We start from the raw sequence: 22,290 nt of genomic DNA on the forward strand, positions 1-22,290 counted from the left end.
CGGGCTAAAACCCAACTGGGTTAGAACCCAACCGGGCTAAAACCCAACCGGGCTGGAACCCAACCGGGCTAGAACCCAACCGGGCTACGACCCAACTGGGCTGGAACCCAACCGGGCTAGAACCCAACCGGGCTACGACCCAACCGGACATTAAAGCTGCAGTACGGCACTTTCATTGTATTTGTTGAAATTATCACTGTGTTGTGACAACATAGTATGTGACAGAAAGATCCGTCACAATAACAAATTTAAATTGTGATAAATGATAATATTGTTGTTTTGAGACCATTTTCAAGTTATATAATGTCAACATCATAATAATCCAAGAACACATTCTCAAAGATTAATAAACTTTAAATTCTAATGGACATTTAAACACTGGAACTGGAAGACATCTTAAATATCCCCAATAAACAAAACATCAAATAACATGAATCATAAAGTCGCTATAAACAAAATTATCCTTCAAAAATGAGGATATGCTGAGACTCAACTTTCATCGACCAGATTTTGGGTAGAAAGAAAAAACTACAAATAATGGAAATTATTGAACAAATATGTAAAAAACAAATGTTTTATAAAAGTTAGTTACTGCAGCTTTAACCGGATAGAGTGAGACTTGAGAATGAAGCAGCTACTGAAACCCATCAGCTTCCTACCTCATGACAGTCTTGGAGAAATCTCTGAAGTTCCCACTGGTCGTTCAGTTTTTCCAGCCATTGCTGGGCCAGTTCCCTGTTCTGGTTTCCTCTGAAACACAAACAGAAGGAAGATTCTGAACTCATAAACCTTCTGGACAAACATAAATTAATTTTGATGCTTTTGAGTTGTCTGAGAATTTGTCAACTAACTGGAGAAGTATACTAGCATTTTTTATTTAATAAACACTACCTAAGACTGAATTTTGTGTTTATTCATAAAGATGCACGATATATCGACACCAACATCGATATCAGCCGTTATTAGTTATTTTTTAACATATCAGTATCGGTCCAATACATAAAACTGCCAATATCAACAACAGATATTTATTTTGCTGTCTGTTTCTGGCTACTTTTTATTCTTTCCAAAGGTGTCAAAACGGTAGAGAAATATAAATATTGGTATATCGGTTATCGGCCACAACAGCAATATTAATACTGTTATCTGCCCAAATTTCAAATTGGTGCATCGTTATTTACTTGTGTTGTCTTTGAGTAATATTTAAATTGGTTTGATGTTCTGAAACACTGAAGCATGACAAACATGCAAAAAGACATTTTTTTGCAAAAATAATTGCAAAAACGTCACTCTTTACAACAATTACACTGAAAAACACAAAATTTTACCAAGTTTTTGGTCTAGTTTCTAGTGCAAATATCTTAGTACATTAAGATATTTTTAAGATAGTTTTGTCTAGAAAAAATTCAAACTATCTTACAAGTAACTTTTGAGCAAGAAGGAGCTTGTTTTAGTCAATAATTTGTTAATATTGGCAAAAAATGACCAGCTCTGATGGCAGATTATTTCACTAACAACATGGTAAAATGTCTTATTAGTGAAATAATCTTTATTTTTTTCATAAATATTGAGGAATTATTGACTAAAATGAGCTTCTATATGTCGCTGAAAAGTTACTTGTAAGTTAGTTGGTATGATTTTGTGTTTTTGCAGTGTACTCTGGCTCTAGTTACCATTAATACACATTGAAAATTGGTGGATATGGCACTAATGCATAATACCTCATTTAAATGCGGACAAACTGCATCAGTGCACAGATGCTTACTGGTCCAGTGAGCTAGTTTAGGTGCAGATTTTAGAGCAAACTCGCGTACATTCATGGTAATCTAATACGAAAAGCATGTGGTTCTCTTTCCAGCAAAGCAAAACCTCAGCTGTCACCCAGATTTCACGGTCAGGGTTGTGGTTTTGGACCAAACGGGTCCTTTTGTCTGTCTCTTTGTCTCCCTGAGAGTCTCTCTCTTTGTTCTCAAAACTGTTGTTGTGTTTTACCAGCTGCTTAGATTTTTGAGACTGATGCACCCAGAATGGTGCAGAGAGTTTTAGCTGAAAATCAAAAACAAAGACACCTAAAATCTGTAGCTGTTCATAGCTGTTCTATAGCTTCTCTCAAGTATTTGTTTTACTTTGATTCTGTTAGCTAGGGATGCAAACAAATAATCAACTTCTGATTGTGGATTAATGGTTTTGTATATTAAAACTAGTTCCTCTCAATTCACTAATAACGTCCACTGAGACGTTATTTTAGTGGTGTAGTTTGGCCGCCATCCAGCAGAGGGCACCGCTGGCCATCCGTAAGCGGAGTCGCTGATTCAGGATTAAAGATGGCGGCGGGGCCATAACAAAACAGGAAAGAGAATCGGTCCGGTGTTGGATTTAAAATTAGCTTTATCCGGTTCCGTTTTGAAATATAAACGCTAGTTAAGTTATCACCTTAACCTAGTTAAGTTATCACCTTAATAGCGGCGTCGACTTCTCATTCAAATATTACCGATGTGCTACGGAGGTGAGGAGGTAAGGAGATAGTAGGGCAGAAAAATTGTGACATAATATAAAAAACATGGCGCCAATAAGTAAGGTTGATTTGTGAGAACTTTTCTGAGTTAATGCACTTTATCGATCGAAGTTTCTACAACATCTGTGTTCATGAGAAATTAAGTGTTTCACAGATTTTAATTATTTTCACCTTTGATTTTTTTTCAGCAACTTAAGAGGTTCCTGTTGTATATAAAAATATGTCTAATGATGTGAGAACCACAATTTTTACCGCTGGCCAGATGTTTTTAGTAATGAGTTACATTTCCACATGAGTAACTTAGAAAAATTTTACTTGTAGGAATATTTTACTACGCTGCACTTTGAGTCATTTTATTATTAAGTGTCTCTGCTCTAACTTGAGTAAATCTCGAGAAGTTAAATCAGCTGTAGATGAACTTGTTGATTGATGACTTGCATCCTGTTTCGTTACCTCTTGGCGAGCGTGTCGATGCGCTCCCGGATTCGCTCGGAGTAGATGTTGTTCTGGCTGATCAGGCTTTCTCCCGCCTCGATCACAGCTTTGATCCTGTGCAGGTTCAACTCCATGGTGGTGGTGAAGTCCTTGTGCTTCTTGATGGCGCCTTCGACCGTTTCCACCGTGGTGGGGAGCTCCACGTGGGCCAGAGCCGATTCCTGGAGGATTAACAGGACAACCGCGAAGTGACTTAAAGTCAAAGATACAACAATAAAAAAAGAGCAAAAATTAGACAAAATTCACACTTTGCAAGTTTTTAATGCTTTCATTTCGGGTTTCTACTGCTTCTAAAAACAACCCAACTGCTTAAAAAGAGCCATGCAGTCGTTTTTTTAGTGTCTGGAAATTGAGCCATTTCAAAACCTCCAAATCAGCAAGCACTGCCCGTTGCCTAGCAACACCAGCAGAACTTTGCCCTGTTGCCTAGCAATCTGTACATTGGCTTCTTGAAACTACCAACTTTAGTTAGCATCCAGATCTACATGATAGAGTTAAGTGATGCTGCAGATTTTAGTATTGATCCAATGTCAAATAAATTCAGAGCCAGTATCACGAATATCGCAAATTACTTTTTAAAGTTTGATATATTATCAAACTCCTGATTGTTAAACTTTTTTTGTGGTTTTTCCTTTTAATTATTTTGTTGAAGCCTACGACAGAATTGAAAGTGTATAGGTGTCTACAAAACACTTTAATAATATTAACTTGAGTAACATAAATACAAAAAAACAAAAATCTGGGCATTGAAATGCAAAAGGCTAGCATTTGAAAGGGATTTTTTTTATGTTAGAGTTAAGAAACAATACAACAATAAAAAAAATTTCAGGAGGAAATCTGAAACTAAAGTATCAATCTGATGCTAATCCCAACTTGGTATTGATATCGATATTTTGGATAAATCTTCCTACTTGAACCACTTGCTGCATTCCTGTTGGTTGTGCGGGAGGCTCTAATAATGCTTTTCAAACTGTACGGTCATATAATTGCTCTAGTCATAATGTTTTGAGTTTAAAACACTCACTTGGTTGTTCAGGAAGGACTCTGCTTGTTTGACGTCTCGCAGGAACAGGTGAAAGATGTGAGCTTGGACCAGAACCTCCCTCCGGCTCTCCCACATCTCCAGGAGCTTGTTCCAGCCCACGTCGAGTTTCTGCAGCCACTGCTGCAGGGCGGCCTGCGGCAGGGGGGCGTCCTCCGACTCCAGCAGCTCGTTCATGGCCTGCAGACGCTCGTAGTCTTCCTCATACCTGGATCCGGACCGGGCGGCGCGTTAGGTGAAACACGGCAGAAAGGAGGCTTGTTAGAGCAGCCACCTACCGTCCGATCTCCTCTTTGAGAGCGGCGTGCTTGTTGATGAGTTTCTCCGCCTCCTCCAGATCGTTGGGCAGCTGGTCCGAGGCAGCGGCCGTTTGGGTCTGGACCAGCCAGGTAAGGAAGGAGTCCAGGTCCTGATGGGACATGACATGGGTCTCATTTCAAAGCTGCTGATGTTGGATGAAGTTATAGAGAGTTGATCAGGAATTTAAGATGCAGCGGTTGGTACACTTGTGCTAATCCGCTATTAGCAGCAGTTTCTGCTAACTTTGAAAACATTTAGTGCACTTGGTTTCCTTTAACCAATTTTTTCAGATAAATTATAATTTATTTGGCTGTTTTGTAAACTTTCAGTTGAAGAAATCAGTGATAGCAGGACGAACCAGGCTGATTACTGTTATAAGGCGCTAACCGTAGTTTAGATGGTCAACTCATTTTGTCTTTTAAAATAGTAAAACCTCTTGAACACAGTGTAAAATTGTCTCTTCTCCTAAAATGAATAGCAGTGGTGAGCACCCTTGTGCTACCAGAGGACGTAATTTTTCATAGCACTTTAACATTTTTGCTAACTTCTTCCCCTAATCTAATTAGTTCTCTGTTTATGTTGGTGATTTTATTTCTGTGTACCTGTATGAAGCTCTGCAGCCTGCTGGCCACCATCAGCGAGTCCTCACATCCCTGCAGCGTCCTTTTAAGCTCCTCCCACTCGACGCTGATGCCATCGAACGGCAACAGGATCTCCATTGTTCGGCTGGGATGAGCAGCGGCCAGAAACTCTGCTTCCTCCTGCATCAGCACGAAGGGAAAAGCTACGATCAGAAACGGTTTTATTTGAATCGTTAGGATTCCTCTGCAGACTCCCTGTACCTGTAGATGCAGCAGTTTGGGCTCCAGGACAGACAGCGCCCCCTCCATGGTGGAGAGGCGTCGCTGCAGAGCGAGGACGCCTCCCAGGTCGCTGCCCATGTACTGCGTGGCGTCGATGGCTTTCCTCTTGTCCTGGATCTGGGACTTGATCTCGGCGCACTCCAGCAGGTAATTCTGCAGGCGAAGCATCGAGTCGAGCTGATCCTTCTTCTGCTCCACCAGCTCAACGATGGTGTTCCACCTGCCGCCCAAAACAAACAAAAATAGATGCAGAAATTCACTTAAATGGTCAATTTTACTTGAACATTGCTCTCTGCTATGCTGCAGCTAGCATAGCCTGTCATAAATGCTAATGCTAGTTAGCATAGCCAGTCATGACAATGGTTTTTACAGTTTTAATGCAACAGTAAATTGTTTCTCTGTCATCACCAGATTTTACAGTGCATTCATGAGTTGATTGACAACGCTAAGACCCGCCTCCTGTTTCTGATTGGTTGTTTTGATGCATTTCTTCAGATGGTAATAGAAGCTCAGGAGAGAGGTGAAGATTTATCTTTTCACAGATTATCTTTCTCACAACAAACTGACAGTATAGTGATAGTTTTTACAAATATATATATATAAAAATATTTTTTTATAAAATTACAGCTTCAAGTCTTAAAAAATATGAGAATTTATATTCAGCTTCACTTTCAAACATTAACAAAATGACATCAAATGTAAAGAATTGGAGGACATTTTGTGTCTCACTTACACAACTGCATATGATTTACTTATTCTGTCAGTTAGACTAATATGAAAACAGAAAAAACCTTTTGGATCAGTCTGCTGTGACTTCAGGTCACTTCCTGTCTGCTTCACTGACTGTCCAAAATATTTTCTCCTCAATCTGATCCAGACCAGCAGGTTGGAGCATATGGAGCCCTTCAGCCAACAGAAACGCAACGTCTCAGACACAAAGCACTGCAAAAACACAAAATTTTACCAAGTATTTTTATCTAGTTTTTAACGCAAATGTCTTGGAATAAGACAAAATTAACTCACAAGTAACATTACAGTAAATAGGAGTTTATTTTAAGTCAATAATTCCTGAATATTGATGAGAAAATTCTAGTTCCCCTGGCAGATTATTTCACTCATTTCAACATCAACATTACACTGTGCTGTTACCTAGCAACCCCAGCCGAGCCCGTTACCTAGCAACCCCAGCCCATTACCTAGCAAGCCCAGCCCAGCCCGTTACCTAGCAACCCAGTTCTAATTCCACTGGCAGATTATTTCAATTCTAACATGACATTTTTGCCATGTTGTAAGTCAAATAATCTGCCAGTGGATCTAGAACGTTTTCATCAATACTGAGATTTTAAAGACTTAAAACAAATTATTGTCTTGTTGAAAACTTGTAAGCAAATTTGGTAGTAATTAATTACATTTACTTGAGTAACTTTTTTGAAAAAATTTATTTTTAGAAGTATTTTTACTATGCTGTATTTGAGTAATTTTATTTTTGAAGTACTGCTGTTACGTGTGTAAAATTTCTGGATTTTCTTCCCACTGAATGAAAAACAAACATCTTTTAACCAAAAATTTACCAAACACAGACACACACCTGCAGTTTCTGTTAAAGTTTCATAAGATTTTTTTTTTTTCAAAGAAACTGATTTGGAAACATTTTGTTTTGCCTGATTTTTGTTTTTGTTACTTAAATGAATTATTGTCATTTTGGTCCTTAAATGACCAAATTTTCCACTTAACTTTACATTTTGGTTCATCTGATTATGTAATTTTTAAATATTAAATTATTGATAGTTTGATCAGTAGACTTTATCAAATGCTTTTTTACTCTTTCTTGAGTATTTGTGTTCTCCGCTTTTAAGTTAGTTTTATCTTATTTCAAGAGTTCCAATATTTTTTCAGACCAAAAATACTTGGTAATATTTTGTGTTTTTGACTTCAGTTGCTGAATGGAGACTAATGAGGATTTTAAGTGGAAAAGCTAACCCAAATATGATATATTTTATTGATTAAAAAGTGAGGGATGTTGTATTTAAACCTATGAACGCCTGACGAGGTGATGATAAAATCAGATCTTTTGTGTTTGTTGATATTTGTGGACATGTGAGGAGAGCTGAGCTCATCCTGAGGAACAGATGGTCACCCCGAGACCATCTGAGCCAAGGTCACAAGACTCTGCTGCTGCCAGACATTAAAGCAGTCAATGAACAAGTCAGCACACACACACACACACATACACACACACACACTGAATGGTAGTTTGTATAAGCCATACAACTCAATTACTTGCATAGATTTTAACACATTTAAACCCTTTTACATACAGAAGTCTCGAGTCGCAGCCTTTGTATTTGTGTTTCTGGTACAACCCGTAAGTCTGACGCACAGGCAACATTTTTCCCAACAACCTCAAAGATGGACGACAAGCTGCTTCTCTCGGCAAACTGGGGGTTAATTTCTGCTTCTGATGGGACGCTGGGAAAGACTTGTGCTAAGAGGAGTTGTACAACGCCATATTATGGCTATTTTAGATGGGAAAAAAATTACTAAATTTTAACAAAAATATTCAGAAATTGTTAGATTAATCTGAGAAATAAAAAAAGTTTCACTTTCAGTTGCTTCTTTTACTATTTGTAGCAGCACAAATGAAAAACTGCAGGGCCAAGAATGTGATTCAGAGTTGCATCAGTACCTAGATTAACAATCCATGTTACGTTGTCTGCATTGTTTTTGTACCTGGAGTTGAGGTGATCCTGACAACCTCTGACCTCGGCTGAAGACGGATGACCTCCGTCCAGCAGCTGCTGAACGATCTGATTGACGTCCAGGATTCGACCCATCAGGCTGTTCATCTCCTGGTCCAGGCTTTCAAACCTAAACCACAGAGATGCATTTGGAAACGGAAAGCGTTCCGTTTTTCTCTGTTGGATCCTCGGCGTTCCCCCTCACCTGTGCGCCACCACTTCCACGTCCTCCAGCTTCTCCGGGATCTCCATCTTCTCCAGCCACTGCTCCTTCTCGTCGATCCAGAGCTCGCAGGCGTTTACCTCGCTGAACATGCGGTACACGGCGAGCGCGTCGTGGAGCCACTGCTGTCTGAGTACGGCCACCTCTGCGACCTCCGTGTACAGCTGCTCCACCTCACCTAAACGCACCTGGACCTCCTGCAGACAGGTGAGAAGACAAAGTCACGCCACATGCTTACAAAGATTAAAAATATACAATTAAAGCTGCAGTTTGTAACTTTTATAAATCATATATTTTTTTACGTTTGTTGAAACTGTCACCATGTCGTGATATAATAAGACAAAGCTCTTCTGCCTTCTCCCAGAGCTAACTGGAAACAACCAATCAGAGCCAGGGGGCGGATCTTAGCGCTGTCAATCACCCTCCATGTGGTGCTACAATGCAGCTAGCATAGCCTATTGTAAGTGCTAATTCTAGTTAGCATAGCCACTGATGACAGTGAATAAACATTTTTCTGTAACGGTAAGTAATTTCTCCACCACTAGCACATTTAGCAGCATGTACATGAGATTGATTGAAAGCACTAAGACACTCCTGGCTCTCTTTGGTGCATTTCTAACAGCTCTGGGAGGAGGTGGAGGAGATTGATCTTTTTACAGATTATCTATATATAATAAACATGGTGACAATTTTAACAACTATGAAGAAAAGAAATCATTTATGATATATATTTGATCAAATTATCATGTCATGAAAAGATCTATCTACTGAAATACTCAACTCAGTCAGGAACAACCAATCAGAGCCAGGAGGAGGGGCTTAGAGCTATCAATCACTCTCATGCTCTCCGCTGCACTACAGCTGGTTTAGCACAACATAGGCTCCCACCAGTGCTAAAGCTAGTTAGCATGGCTACCAACGATGGTGGGTAAGCGGTTTTCCTGTAGCGGTAAGTTGTTTCTCTGCTATTAGCACACGTAGCAGCTCATACACAAGCTTGATTGACAGTGCTAAGACCATTTTAATTCATTAAGTGCCTCATGTTGCTAATTTGCATCAAACCTGGACACTGCAAATTCATTAATATGCATGTAGAAGATACATACTGCAGGTTTAGTCTCCATAACTCACCTCCTGGTCTCTGTATTGCAGAGACAGCACCACCATGTGTTTGCGCAGAGCAACTACATGTAGCCTGTGTTTATCGATGGCCTCCGTCACGCCCTTGTGCTTCTTCAGCAGCGACTGAGTGGAGTATTCGTCATGGCCGAAGTCCTCGCTGGAGACCAGGCGGTAGGCGTCCTGCAGCCACGCCGCCACGTCGTCCGTCTCCGTGGAGAACTGGAAGAAGTTGAGCGCCTCCTGCAGGTGGCCGAGATGCTGCGCCGCCTGGTCCTCCAGCTTCTTCCACTCGTCTTTCACCTCCATGATGCGTTCCTGGATCCCCGCCGTGCCGAAGCTCTTTTCGCTCAGAATCTGCTTCCCCCGCTTTATGGTGTTCTGGAACAATAGATTTTAAAAGGAGGTGAAGAAAAAACACAAACACACCGAGCAACACTGGCTGAAACGGACAAAAACTACCAAAAACCAAAGGCTGGAACTTTAAATTTAAATTAATTAGTTATATAGATTTTAATGCGTTACAATCAACTGCATTTTTATTAACAGATAAAAGATCTGATCTGGATCCTTTGTATTGTTTTTATTCAGTACAGCCGTGAATCTGATGCACATTCGAAAACAACAATGGAGGACAAAGCTGCTTCGTATGGAAGCCTTTAACTGTCAGAAGTTAGAAATAAATAACTTCAGTATGTCAGTATGACAAGAAAGTTCCTCCTTATAACGACCAATTTCAAATCTTGTGACAAAAATCTTTGTGAAATCAGAAAAACCTCCTGCTAGTCACGAGATGCGAAACTCGTTAAAATGACAAAATTTGACAAATTTAAAGTTTTTTGTTAAAATGCCAACTTTATTGGTATAACGAGATGTAAAGCTGGAAAGTTTGTCGTTATGGAGACAAATTTTATTTCTCGTTATAACGACTAACTTATTGAATTGGGGGCGCACATTCAGGTTTTTGCGAAATGCGAAGGAGAAAGTTTTCTGTAATAACGACAAAATTTATTGTTGCAATGAGCATTTTACAGTTTTTTTATGTAGATCTCATTACAAGATTTTTTTTAATCCTGCGAAAACAAGAAAGTTTTCTCGTTAAAACAATCTTGAATTATTATCATTTTGATGTAATGTTTAATTATTAAATGATTTATAATTGTGTCAGTTACTAAATACTTGAATAGATGTTTTACCAAATACTTTTTTACTCTTGAACAATTTCTTGCTACGTTTTACTTTTGAGTAAAAATATGTTGATACTCTTACTTGAGTAATGTTTTTGGTATTCTGCCCTCATCTAATCTATTTATTCAATCATTTAGCAGCTAAAAGAGTTTTTGAACTGAAATGTTGCTTATTTTGTTGATACAGTTTGATTAAAATGTGGTTAATTGATCAGGACTTTGGAGTCCATTTAAAGGTTGCAGGTTTAAAAACACACCTGCAGCAGCGAGCGGTGCGCCAGCAGCTCCCCGGCCAGAGTCTTGTGTTTCTGTAGCAGCCTCAGGACGCTGCTCAGGTCCTTCCCGAAGCCCTGAGACGCCAGGATGGAGCTTTTCTCCCGGATCCAGGCCTCCGACTCCTCCAGCTCCTAGCATTGAGACCAAAACAACGCGTTAAAAACAAAAACAATCGGTCTGTTCTTGAAAAACTAATTAAAACAGATGCAGATAATGGGATTTCTGCACATTGGAATAAAAATATAAACATGCTCTCGTCTTGCTGTATTTTCAGACATCTCATTATCTCCTGATTTGTCCTGAAAGAAGTCCGAAACATTCCCATAACGCGACCCACCTGGAAAAACGCCCACAGCTGCCTCGACTCCTCCAGCTCCGCGCGGCGTTTAGCCGCTAGCTGTTTCAGTTCCTCCAGGCAGGAAGAGACGTGGTTCACACGGTTACAGATCACCTGCGGGTCGCAAGGCTGGTAGCCTGGAGGCAAAAGCAATCAACTCAAAACCCGGAGAAAAACTGGTGAAAATTACACACAATGTGTCCCAGAAAGCCAGCTAAACTAATGCTAGGCTAATGCTAAGCTAAAGCCGAGCTAGGCTGATATTAACCGGCAATAAAAATGGAGGATTTTCTTTGTAGTTCATGAATAAAAATAGTAACTTAAGAGCCCTGATTGTAACCAAATATGGCTGCTTGTGGTTTTTCCACTAAAATGGTTCCAGTTCATTAAAAACAGAAAGTTTCTCTTTAAAACGAGAAATAAAGTTACGCTTTATTTCTTCTAGACGACATTTAAAAACCCCAAAAGGTGTGGCTGCAAAGATTAAAGTCAGAAATGTGAGAAAGAAGCTGAAATTATAAGAAAAAGGACACAATTCTGGAAAAAATAATATTTTTAGATAAAATTTGGAATTCAGAGAAAAAAATAATTCTGAGATAAAAGTTGGAATTCTGGAAAAAAGTGAATCCTGAAAAAAAACTCATAAAAATGACTATTGTCTAAAGTCGAATAGTTACAGAAGAGCATTTAGAAAACTGAAAGAAAAAAAAGAATTCATATTTTTTTCTCAGAATTCCGACTTTGATCTGAGAATTCTCACTTTTTTATTTTTTTTTCTTAATTTGTTTCCAGAATTCCGATTGATATTGGAATTCTGGAAACAAAGAATTATTTTTTTACTTTGTCTCCCTAGTCCTCTTTTGTATCTAATTAACTTGAGAACATTCAGGTTTTTTTTATTTTGTACTGTAAATAAAGTAGATATTTCTGAGTTTTGGTCTCGTTCAGATCAACATTCACCTCTGAAACTTTGGCTCTTTGTCACAATAACAACTGTTTTCCCTATCATGGATCACGGAATCAGATTTTTGCCCTTCAGGCTGTCAGTGGGGCGTTTTGTACCCTCTATGGTGGTGAATTTGAGCGCCACAGCGTTGAGCGTCTCGACTCTCTCGGCCTGAATGGAAATGTCAGCTTCCTGCAGGCTGTGCTTCTGCAGCAGGTCGTCCACTTCCAGCAGATGCTTCCCGAAGTCCTTCGACAGCAGCAGAGCCTGGGAGCATCAAACGAAAGATTCACAGTTTAAATATTTTACAAGGAACATAAAAAGCATCAAACTCTGATTCTCTCACTGAAAGTGACAAATTTTAAATTTTCTGAATAAATTTCAAATAAAATCGCCACATTAATATTTCTCCTGCTTTGCTAAGTTTTTCTAAAACCCGTTTTTTCTTCAGATATAAAATCAATCAATTTTATTTGCAGCAACAAAGCAGTTCAAAGTGCTTTACATCATGAAAATAAAGAAATGCAGAACTTTCTTTTCTGAAAGCTGCCATAATAGACCTTTATGACAATTATGGAGATTTAAAACTGGTAAAAAAAGTGAATCTGAAAAGTAGTTTTGAACATCAGTCAATAAAATTTATAGTCACAATTTAGCTCCGTACAATTCAGTTGCGCATGAACACTGTAAAAACACAAAATATTAGTATTTTTGTCTAGAAATACAAAACTGACTTTTCAGCAAGAAATAGTTTGTTTTCATAATATTAATGAAAATTTTCTACTTCCAGATTATTTCATTTATAACAAAACATTTTTCTGTTATAATAAATGAAATAATCTTCCAGTGAAAATATAATTTTTCATCAATATTCTCATCCAGCCTTCAATTGAAGTTGTTTTAAGCTTTTTATGTAATGTGCTCCTTGTAGTTATATGGAAGAATATTGCTGTCATATAACAAAATACATGTTCGAACACTATCACATTATTACTATATTGAACAAATGTGATTATTTCATCCAGAAGGTGGCGGTAGAGAGCTTTTAATGCATGCATAATGAATGCCAGAACAAATTTCACATCTAATGTGTTTTTGTATTAGTTTTGACCTTGACAACATTCTTATTAAAATGTTATTTTCCTGAAGAGTTTTCTGAATATTTTGTACATCTGTTTTGAATTTCAGAGAATTTAATTTATATTTGTTTCTGTCTGAATATGTTTTAATTTTTAAGACCCAAAATGTGTTTGTGAAAGGCATAAAGCATTTTAAAATTTACTTTAGCTTTTAGGGGAGGGCATAGATTACAAACTAAACTTCAACTTAAAAATAAAATAAAAATGCTTTGTTTGCTACATTTAAGTATTTTTTGCCAGGAATTGTTGCAACGATTATTGGAAAAAACTTAATTATTCCACATTGTAAAATTATTTACCCGCAGGAAGGATGTTCATGATTTAAAGTTAAAATCTTTCAAAAATGTTAAATTTGAGTGAAACAAATATATTTATTTTAGGGCTTTTTACATATAACAAAAGCACTAGAGATGCACCGATCTGAAAATTATCATTATCGATATCCGATGTTAATATTGCTGACATATTTATTTCACTACAGTTTTGACAGATTTTGAAAAAAAACCCAGAAAAGATAAAAATAAATATCGGTTGTTCTTATCGGCCCAGTTTTATTTACCGATGTTTGTACCGATGTATCGTGCTTCCCTAAAAAGCACCGCTAATAATAATAATGATTCCTGCCTGTGTGTCCTCCATCCAGTCGATCATGTAGACCATGTCCTGAAAGGTTTTCTGCAGAGCCAGGTTCTTCTCCAGCCGGGTCCGCCTGCCGGCCACCAGCTCCTTCAGCAGGCTCCACTGGCCCAGGATGTTCTCTTTGCAGGCCAGGATGCGCCGGATGTCGTAGTATCCCTCCTTCTCCATCTCCGAGGAGAGCTCCATCACCACACCGATGCGCTCCTCGTACGAGGCGATGTCCGCCTCGATGGCCTCGTGCTTCTTCATCGCCGCCTCCACGGCCGGCAGATCGTAGCCGAAGTTATCCTGCAGGAGCAAAACCAAGTTTAATAATTAGGGTTGATTCATCTGTAATAAGAAAAATGCTTTGATTAATTTTTGATACCAATCAGTTGTATTTTCACCATGTTACTCATTCATTTAGAAATGGCACTAAATATTAATATTTGGCTTCAACTAAATATTTAGCTTACTAACTAAAGACATATTTAGTTACTGAGCTACATTTTTAGTTTGAAGCTAAATGTTTAACTCAAGGTTGGTTAAAAAAATTCTAACATTTAGAAAAAGAAATATTTTCTGAGATATTTTGAAAAAAATATTCTAAATGAATAAATATTTAACTCCAAACTAAATATTTAGTGTACGAGCTAAAGATCTGTCTTATCAACTACATTTTCATTGTGTTGCTAAATTTTTTGGCTTCAAACTGAATCCTTGCTAGCTAAAAATTTAGTTTGGAGTTAAATGTGTTTGTAAACTAAATATTTCACTTGTTAATTACATATTTAGTTTAAAACTGAGTCATTTAGAAAAGAATTAATAACTTGTTGAAAATATGACAAAATAAAACAAGCCTCATTTTTAAAACTAAATAATCCAGATTATTGCTGCTAACTTATCTTTACCAACGGCTCCTCATGCAGTTAGCTAGCAGATGCTGTTTTTTGCTTTCAGGAGGGGAAGGATGCATGAAATTACAGGAAGTTCATCTTTCCCACCTGCGACACGAGTCTCTGGTTCTCGTTGAGCCACGCTTGCCTCATGGTCGTCTTGTGATCGAAGCGTTGAGCGAGCAGCTCCAGCTTCTCCTGACGAATCAGCTCCTTACGCAGAGCCACGCCCCTCTCATGCTCCGCCTTCTCCAGGCGCTCCCAGGCCTGAAAACAGCAGAAAGCAAAAATGCTAAATACAAAGCTATGACGGTCCGTTATTGCACCGTAGATAGAAAAAGGTAAATTTCCACCAAAAAACTCCTGGAAACTTGGAAATTTCTGAAGTCAGACAAAAGTCTGAAATTTGCAAGAAAAAAAAGTCTCATTTTGAGATTCATCTGAGACATTTTATAGAAAAGACATGGAATTTTCAAAAATTTCCAAAAGTTGAATATTTCTAGGTTCTCCAAGAATTTTTGACATTTCAAATTATGAAATTTCCAGATTTTTGCTAGAAATATTTTGAGATTGATCTCTGGATTTCTGAAAATTTTTACAACAAATTTCTGACTTTTGAGGATAATCATTTCTAATTTTTTTCTACAATATTTTTGAATTTAATTTTAAAATAGAATTTAAGCAAATTTTTGACATTCTGAAATTTCCCAGCTTTTTCTAGAAAATTTCAGAGATTATTCTGAAAATTTCTGAATATTTTCTACCAAATCTTTACAGATTTCTAGAAAACTTCTGAGATTAATCTGAATGTTCTGTTTTTGTTTCTAGCAAATTTTGAAACTAAAAATTACCAACTTTTTCCTGGAAATTTTTGATTTTTCAAACTCAGAGATTTCCAAGATTTCTCTTAAAAATTCTTAAAAATTAAAAAAAGTGAAATTCTGAATTTTTGGTGGAAATGTACTCTTCCTTTTTTATTTTTTTCTGTCTACAGTGATGGCAGAAATATGACTGTGGGTTTTTTCTAAAACAGAAACATGGCGTAATGTTAGGAAGAGGCGTAAACCTTGTTGATGTCTGAGATGAGCTTCCCGTCTTGAGGCACGTAGGGTTTCTGGTTATTGGCTCTGAGTTTGCTTTGGATGGTGAACAGAAGGACCTCGAGGTTTCCTTTCTCCTGAAACCTGGACAAAAATGAATAAATGTTGCCTCTGTTATCCTCTCATTTCACAGGATTTCGCTGTTTTTTTTTTTATTGTTTAGCATTTTTTCACCACTTAAAGCAGAAAAACAAAGTCACACTCAGGATCTTAACCAAGGAAACACTTAATCTGGTTTGTTTATGCACTTAATCTGGTTTGTTTATGAACTTAATCTGGTTTGTTTATGCACTTTTTGTGTTGAGAAATGGAGAAATGCTAACAGTTAGCCACTAGCTGCTGTGGTAGCTGCTAACTGTTGAACCAGGGGAACAGAATGTGGTTTCGTACTTGATGGGCTTCTCTATAGTGCAGTAGGTTGTGAAGGCCTGCAGCTGCTGCTGGACTCCAGTCAGTGAGTTGGCGAATTTCTGGTTGCTGATGATGGCGATGGTTTTCTCGATCCACTCCAGCAGGTCCGACGCCAGAGCGTCGTAGCGGTTGATGATCGTTTCCGTCTCGATGCAGTTGTCCAACACCTGAGAGCGAGAAATAAAAAATATGTAAAAACCCGACAAAAGACGGAGAAATTTTCTTCTCTCTTTGTTTTTTTTTGTGTATTTTAATGTGTAGAATCAGTAAAATAGTGTAGGAATCATAATAAATGTATTTATATTACATGTTATAATTTAATAAACACCTTTTTGACTCGTTTTCCCTCTGGTGTTGGGTGCATGCTAACATTAGTCTACTGCTAAAATATGCGTTTTATTAATTTTTTATACATTAGCCATATTTAACATACTGAACAGAGTAAATCAATACAAGCCCACATGCTAGTGGTAGCATTGAAGCTAACCTTAGCATTGTTGCTGATTTTCATCATCATCTGGATTCCGACTTTGGAAAGGTCCATTTAAATCTCTTCCAAAAACATTCTAGTTAGTTCCTCATGGCACTTTGTGAAATAAAAATGAAAACCATCCAATCTGAACTTTCTTGCACCTCCTCTGGTTTTGACAGCATTACATCTGTGATGTCGGTGATAAAAGGTGCATCTGTTACCTTGCCAACCCTCTTCCCCTCCACAATAAGAGCCTTCATCTTGGAGAAGTAGTGGTAGTAGGAGACCACGTACGTAATGATGGACTTTTCATCTGGATTCTCCGTGTTCACATCTGGAGGAAGGAAAGCAAACCGAAGCTCAGGCCAGTGGAGGACAAACCCACCACTTTCCTCTTTCTTCTTCTTCTACCCTTTATTTGAATTATTTACCGTTAAACCAACTGCTAACGTTATTAGCCTTATTAGTAACATAGAAAATGTTCCTGGTTCTCCAGACGGTCATGGAAGACGGCAGCTCGTACTGAGCTGGTTCTGGTTCTGCTGGAGGTTTCTTCCTGTTAAAGGGAAGTTTTTCCTCTCCACTGTCGCCACATGCACGCTTTTTTCCTCAAAATTTTAACTTCTTAAATCATTTAATTTGTCAGAATTCTGAGGAAAAAAAGTCAAAACTCTAAAATTAAAATCAAAAGATTTTGTGTTTTTAATTTTTTTTATCATATCGAGCTTTTAAATATTATTATTCTTGTGTTTTTATAGATTATAGAAAACTTTTTTAAATTACTGTTTGTTCTTACTCATGATTGGGTGATATCTTTACGTTTTTAGTTTCACTGGTGAGAAACTTAATTTAGTTTCATTTTATGTCTAGTAGATATTAAAGAATATTAAATTAATTTGAATTTTTTGTTATTTTACATTTGAATTTGAACAATGAATTGATAATAATGTCGACTGATTTTGCTTTTAGGATGGTTTAAAGTTTCCGCAGGCAGCTGGATTTGGACTTTGGCTCATTTATTTCCACCATCTGCTGTGTTTTCATTCGGCTTGAAGGTTTTTCTGGTGAATAATTAAGTTAATTGTTAAAAGGTCTGACAAAAAGAACAAACTATAGTTTTGCATGTATTTGAGCTTTAAAACAACGCCGTATTTGTCGAACTGAAAGAGCAGCATTGAAACTTTCCAGAACATATCGGTGTGGCTTTACACCTCTAATATTTCTCAGAGTGAGGTCAAAGTTCACGACTTTCCATGAAACTGTATTTAACGTATGTTCCTCACCCTCGGGGTCCAGGAGTTTGGTGAGACCCAGGTGGTGCTCGGCGACGTTGAAGGCTTGCTGCAGGTTGTGCGTCGCGTTGGATCGCGTCAGCTTGTGGAACTCTATCAGGTCCGGTCTGCCGGGCGGAAATACACAAACTCTCATGGAAAAAATGTATTTTAGCTCAGCGGGAACCAACATCTGTGTCACATGTGGTGAAAAGCCTGAGCAGCTGCTACCTGTGTCTGTGTATGAGGGCGTTGAAGGCCAGACCGTCTCTCCAGCAGGTGGTGAAGTTCTGAATGTTTACCTCTGGGTACCTGCAGCAGGAATTAAAGATTTGTCAAAACAAAAGGTTCACCACAGAGAAGGAGGCTGGATTTAAAAGTAAAGACGTGAAATCTTTGTTTAAAGTTAACTTATTGGGCTTCCTTGAACAGGTTAGATCGAGATGAATTAAATTCTTTGCACAAAATTATTCTTGGATAATGAGATTTTATTCTGCTCAGTTCTGCCTACTTTGAGCCTTTCAGGGCCTCTGTCACTTTAAATCCAAACAACCTGCTCCTGACTAAAATTATACAACCGTACATCTTTGAAAAGCATCAGTAGTGTCTCCTGCACAACCAACAAGAATGCAGAGAGTCATTTCTGAATGACAAGTCAACAAAAAAAACACTACTGTGCTGCACAGAGCAGTAAAACCAGCTCACCAAATGTGCTGGAACTCTGCTTGGGTTGCTAGGTAACAGGACTGGGTTGCTAGGTAACGGGCCCGACGTTGCTAGGTAATGGTGATTCCAGAAGGTTTTTGAAACAGCTCATTTTACAGACACCAAAAAAACAGTTTGGTGGGGTTTTTAAGCAATTGGGCTGTTTTTAGAAGCAGCTGTATGGAAGAAGATTAGGGCCACTGGAAAAAAAGAAATTCTGACCTTTTTAACAGAATTATGACTTTTGATTTCAGAAGATTGGGGCCAAAATTATGAGAAAAAGTCAAACTTCTGAGAAAGAAGTAAAATTTGGAGAAAAAAAGTTAAAGAATTCTGTCATTCAAGTCAAAATTCAGAAAAAAAGTTAGAATTGTGAAAGAAAAGGTAGTTCTGAGAAAAAAAAGTCTATTTTGCAGTGGCACTAATCCTCTTCCGTACAGCTGAGACCCAGATGCCAGTTATTAAACCTGCAGGGTGAGAGTTCTGGGTAAATGTTGGATCTGGGTCCTGGTGCTGCTCACCCTGCGGTCTTCATCTGGCACCACAGCAGCAGCGCGTCCTTGGCGGAGCGGGTCTCTCTGTTGTCCGCTGTGTTTATTTTGATCACCTGGATCTGAGCAGGAACACAGAAAGGCACAAGATCAGTTTTTCTGACACGTCGTCCAACGACAGTCATAAAGTCTGAATAGTTTGTTTTCATGATCTTAATTTACCAACATCTAATGTGTTTTTTAACCAGGTAGTTTGTGAAGCTTTTCCGATTTTAGGGTTAGCGCCTAAAAGGTTTGATCGTTAAAAACAAGAAATATGTACAGAAAACTTCATAATTACAAACAGAATATAATCACTAAATCTTACCAAGTATTTTTTCTGGTTTTTAGCTCAAATTGTAATAAGACAAAAAATGACTGAGAAATAACTTCAGCAAAATAAACAAACTTGTTTTATCTCAATAATTATTAATTTATCACATGGAAGATGTTGTTAAAATCTGCCAGTGGAATTAGTACTTTTTAAATAAATATTTAAGAATGATTTAATTAAAAACAAACTTCTTTCTCTTACTGAAAAGTTACTTCAAGTCAGTTTTGTCTTATTTTTAGAGTACTAAGGGATTTTCACTATAAACTAAACAAAAATACTCAGTAAGGTTTTGTGTTTTTTATCTCTTATTTCAGAAGCTAAAACTCTTAGATTCATTGCAAACACATATTTCTTGAAATTTTAATAATTAGATTATGAAAAACCCAAAACTTTGCATTTCAGAAAAGTAAAGATATTACATAAGATTAATAAACACAATGTTATTTTAAATTAAATGTTGGGCTTCTGATATATTTAGCTCCACATAACATGTAAGTGACACAAATTGGACTTTTGGGTGAAAAAATCCAAATTGGATCCTTCAAAGCTGCAATCGTCTGCCTTTTCCTACCAGTTTTTCCTTCCACTCAACTTTCTATGAATATGCTGTAAACACAAGATTCCAACATAAATCTGGCTGGAAAAAATACAGAGAAAATGTAAAAATGTAACATGTAATAAGGGCACCTTCAGATGGATATATGTAAAATTATCCTTTTTATCACCTTGTAAATAAGAGAAAATCCATAATAAACCTTTTACAGCAGGTTATCACTTCTAAAGATCATCCTGCATCACCACTCAGAAAGTGGATAAGAAATGTGAATTTAAAGCAAAAGTAATTAAAATTGTGACTTATTATTTTCCATAGAGATTCAATGCTAATGTTTCCTTAAGCTATTTATTAGAAAGCCGCTCTGCCAGTGACAGTGACATGATATGATATGAGGTAATTGGGGACATGACACCCTGCAACCAGCTGCTGCGGAGACACAAACCACTCTCACATTAGAGGACACGTAAACAAAGATAAACAGGTCATGTAAAGTAGATAACAGGAAAAACATCATACACACTCGTTTGATTTACATGTTGAGAGCTTTCCTGAATGTTTTGGATCATAAATCCAATTTAATCTGTTCTTCTGATATCACTAAGCAGATTTTTAGAATCCAACTCACTTTCTAAAACAACTTGCTGTTTGTTAAACAAAGCAGATATGTGCATTAAACCTTTATAAATACTTTTATCTCTGAATTTATCGTTCTGTAAATATGTTAGCTTTACCTCTTCCCTTCCTGTCAATCCTCTGTCTGTCTGTCTCGCCCTGGTTCTGCCTGTCTGTCTCACCCTGGTTCTGTCTCGCCCTGGTTCTGCCTGTTTGTCTCGCCCTGGTTCTGTCTCGCCCTGGTTCTGCCTGTCTGTCTCACCCTGGTTCTGTCTCGCCCTGGTTCTACCTGTCTCTCTCGCCCTGGTTCTGCCTGTCTGTCTCGCCCTGGTTCTGCCTGTCTGTCTCGCCCTGGTTCTGTCTGTCTGTCTCACCCTGGTTCTGCCTCTCTGTCTCACCCTGGTTCTGTCTCGCCCTGGTTCTGCCTGTCTGTCTCGCCCTGGTTCTGTCTGTCTGTCTCACCCTGGTTCTGCCTCTCTGTCTCACCCTGGTTCTGTCTCGCCCTGGTTCTGCCTGTCTGTCTCGCCCTGGTTCTCCCCGTCTGTCTCGCCCTGGTTCTGCCTGTCTGTCTCGCCCTGGTTCTGCCTGTCTGTCTCGCCCTGGTTCTGTCTGTCTGTCTCACCCTGGTTCTGCCTGTCTGTCTCACCCTGGTTCTGCCTGTCTGTCTCGCCCTGGTTCTCCCCGTCTGTCTCGCCCTGGTTCTGCCTGTCTGTCTCGCCCTGGTTCTGCCTGTCTGTCTCGCCCTGGTTCTGTCTGTCTGTCTCACCCTGGTTCTGCCTGTCTGTCTCGCCCTGGTTCTGTCTGTCTGTCTCGCCCTGGTTCTGTCTGTCTGTCTGTCTCACCCTGGTTCTGTCTCGCCCTGGTTCTGTCTGTCTGTCTCGCCCTGGTTCTGTCTGTCTGTCTGTCTCACCCTGGTTCTGTCTCGCCCTGGTTCTGCCTGTCTGTCTCGCCCTGGTTCTGCCTGTCTGTCTCGCCCTGGTTCTGTCTGTCTGTCTCACCCTGGTTCTGCCTCTCTGTCTCACCCTGGTTCTGTCTCGCCCTGGTTCTGCCTGTCTGTCTGGCCCTGGTTCTGCCTGTCTGTCTCGCCCTGGTTCTGTCTGTCTGTCTGTCTCGCCCTGGTTCTGCCTGTCTGTCTCACCCTGGTTCTGTCTCGCCCTGGTTCTGTCTCGCCCTGGTTCTGCCTGTCTGTCTGTCTCGCCCTGGTTCTGCCTGTCTGTCTGTCTCGCCCTGGTTCTACCTGTCTCTCTCGCCCTGGTTCTGTCTCGCCCTGGTTCTGTCTCGCCCTGGTTCTGCCTGTCTCTCTCGCCCTGGTTCTGTCTCGCCCTGGTTCTGCCTGTCTGTCTCGCCCTGGTTCTGTCTCGCCCTGGTTCTGCCTGTCTGTCTCGCCCTGGTTCTGTCTGTCTGTCTCGCCCTGGTTCTGCCTGTCTGTCTCGCCCTGGTTCTGTGTGTCTGTCTCACCCTGGTTCTGTCTGTCTGTCTCACCCTGGTTCTGCCTGTCTGTCTCACCCTGGTTCTGTCTGTCTGTCTCACCCTGGTTCTGCCTGTCTGTCTCGCCCTGGTTCTGTGTGTCTGTCTCACCCTGGTTCTGCCTGTCTGTCTCGCCCT

At 39.1% G+C, this 22,290-nt stretch overlaps 1 protein-coding gene across 1 annotated transcript in view; it reads right to left on the reverse strand.

The window, feature by feature from the left end:
- The window catches only part of sptbn4b (spectrin, beta, non-erythrocytic 4b), a 64,761-nt gene that overhangs the window by 36,471 nt on the left and 6,000 nt on the right, over nucleotides 1-22,290 (reverse strand). Inside the window, exons 4-23 of the mRNA XM_088011623.1 lie at nucleotides 19,175-19,266; nucleotides 18,180-18,260; nucleotides 17,961-18,076; nucleotides 16,899-17,011; nucleotides 16,185-16,372; nucleotides 15,761-15,878; nucleotides 14,803-14,961; nucleotides 13,805-14,107; nucleotides 12,158-12,308; nucleotides 11,096-11,232; nucleotides 10,740-10,889; nucleotides 9,308-9,676; nucleotides 8,159-8,373; nucleotides 7,946-8,083; nucleotides 5,195-5,435; nucleotides 4,955-5,113; nucleotides 4,331-4,461; nucleotides 4,035-4,260; nucleotides 2,969-3,171; nucleotides 660-750 (exon numbers count right to left, since the gene is read on the reverse strand). Of these exons, the coding sequence (XP_087867749.1) occupies nucleotides 660-750; nucleotides 2,969-3,171; nucleotides 4,035-4,260; nucleotides 4,331-4,461; nucleotides 4,955-5,113; nucleotides 5,195-5,435; nucleotides 7,946-8,083; nucleotides 8,159-8,373; nucleotides 9,308-9,676; nucleotides 10,740-10,889; nucleotides 11,096-11,232; nucleotides 12,158-12,308; nucleotides 13,805-14,107; nucleotides 14,803-14,961; nucleotides 15,761-15,878; nucleotides 16,185-16,372; nucleotides 16,899-17,011; nucleotides 17,961-18,076; nucleotides 18,180-18,260; nucleotides 19,175-19,266 (3,381 nt within the window). The remainder of the gene's footprint in view (nucleotides 1-659; nucleotides 751-2,968; nucleotides 3,172-4,034; nucleotides 4,261-4,330; nucleotides 4,462-4,954; nucleotides 5,114-5,194; nucleotides 5,436-7,945; nucleotides 8,084-8,158; nucleotides 8,374-9,307; nucleotides 9,677-10,739; nucleotides 10,890-11,095; nucleotides 11,233-12,157; nucleotides 12,309-13,804; nucleotides 14,108-14,802; nucleotides 14,962-15,760; nucleotides 15,879-16,184; nucleotides 16,373-16,898; nucleotides 17,012-17,960; nucleotides 18,077-18,179; nucleotides 18,261-19,174; nucleotides 19,267-22,290) is intronic.

The sequence above is a fragment of the Poecilia mexicana genome, unplaced genomic scaffold, assembly GCF_051168715.1.
Source record: "Poecilia mexicana isolate PSO_F unplaced genomic scaffold, ASM5116871v1 scaffold_13, whole genome shotgun sequence".
NCBI classification, from domain to species: Eukaryota; Metazoa; Chordata; class Actinopteri; order Cyprinodontiformes; family Poeciliidae; genus Poecilia; species Poecilia mexicana.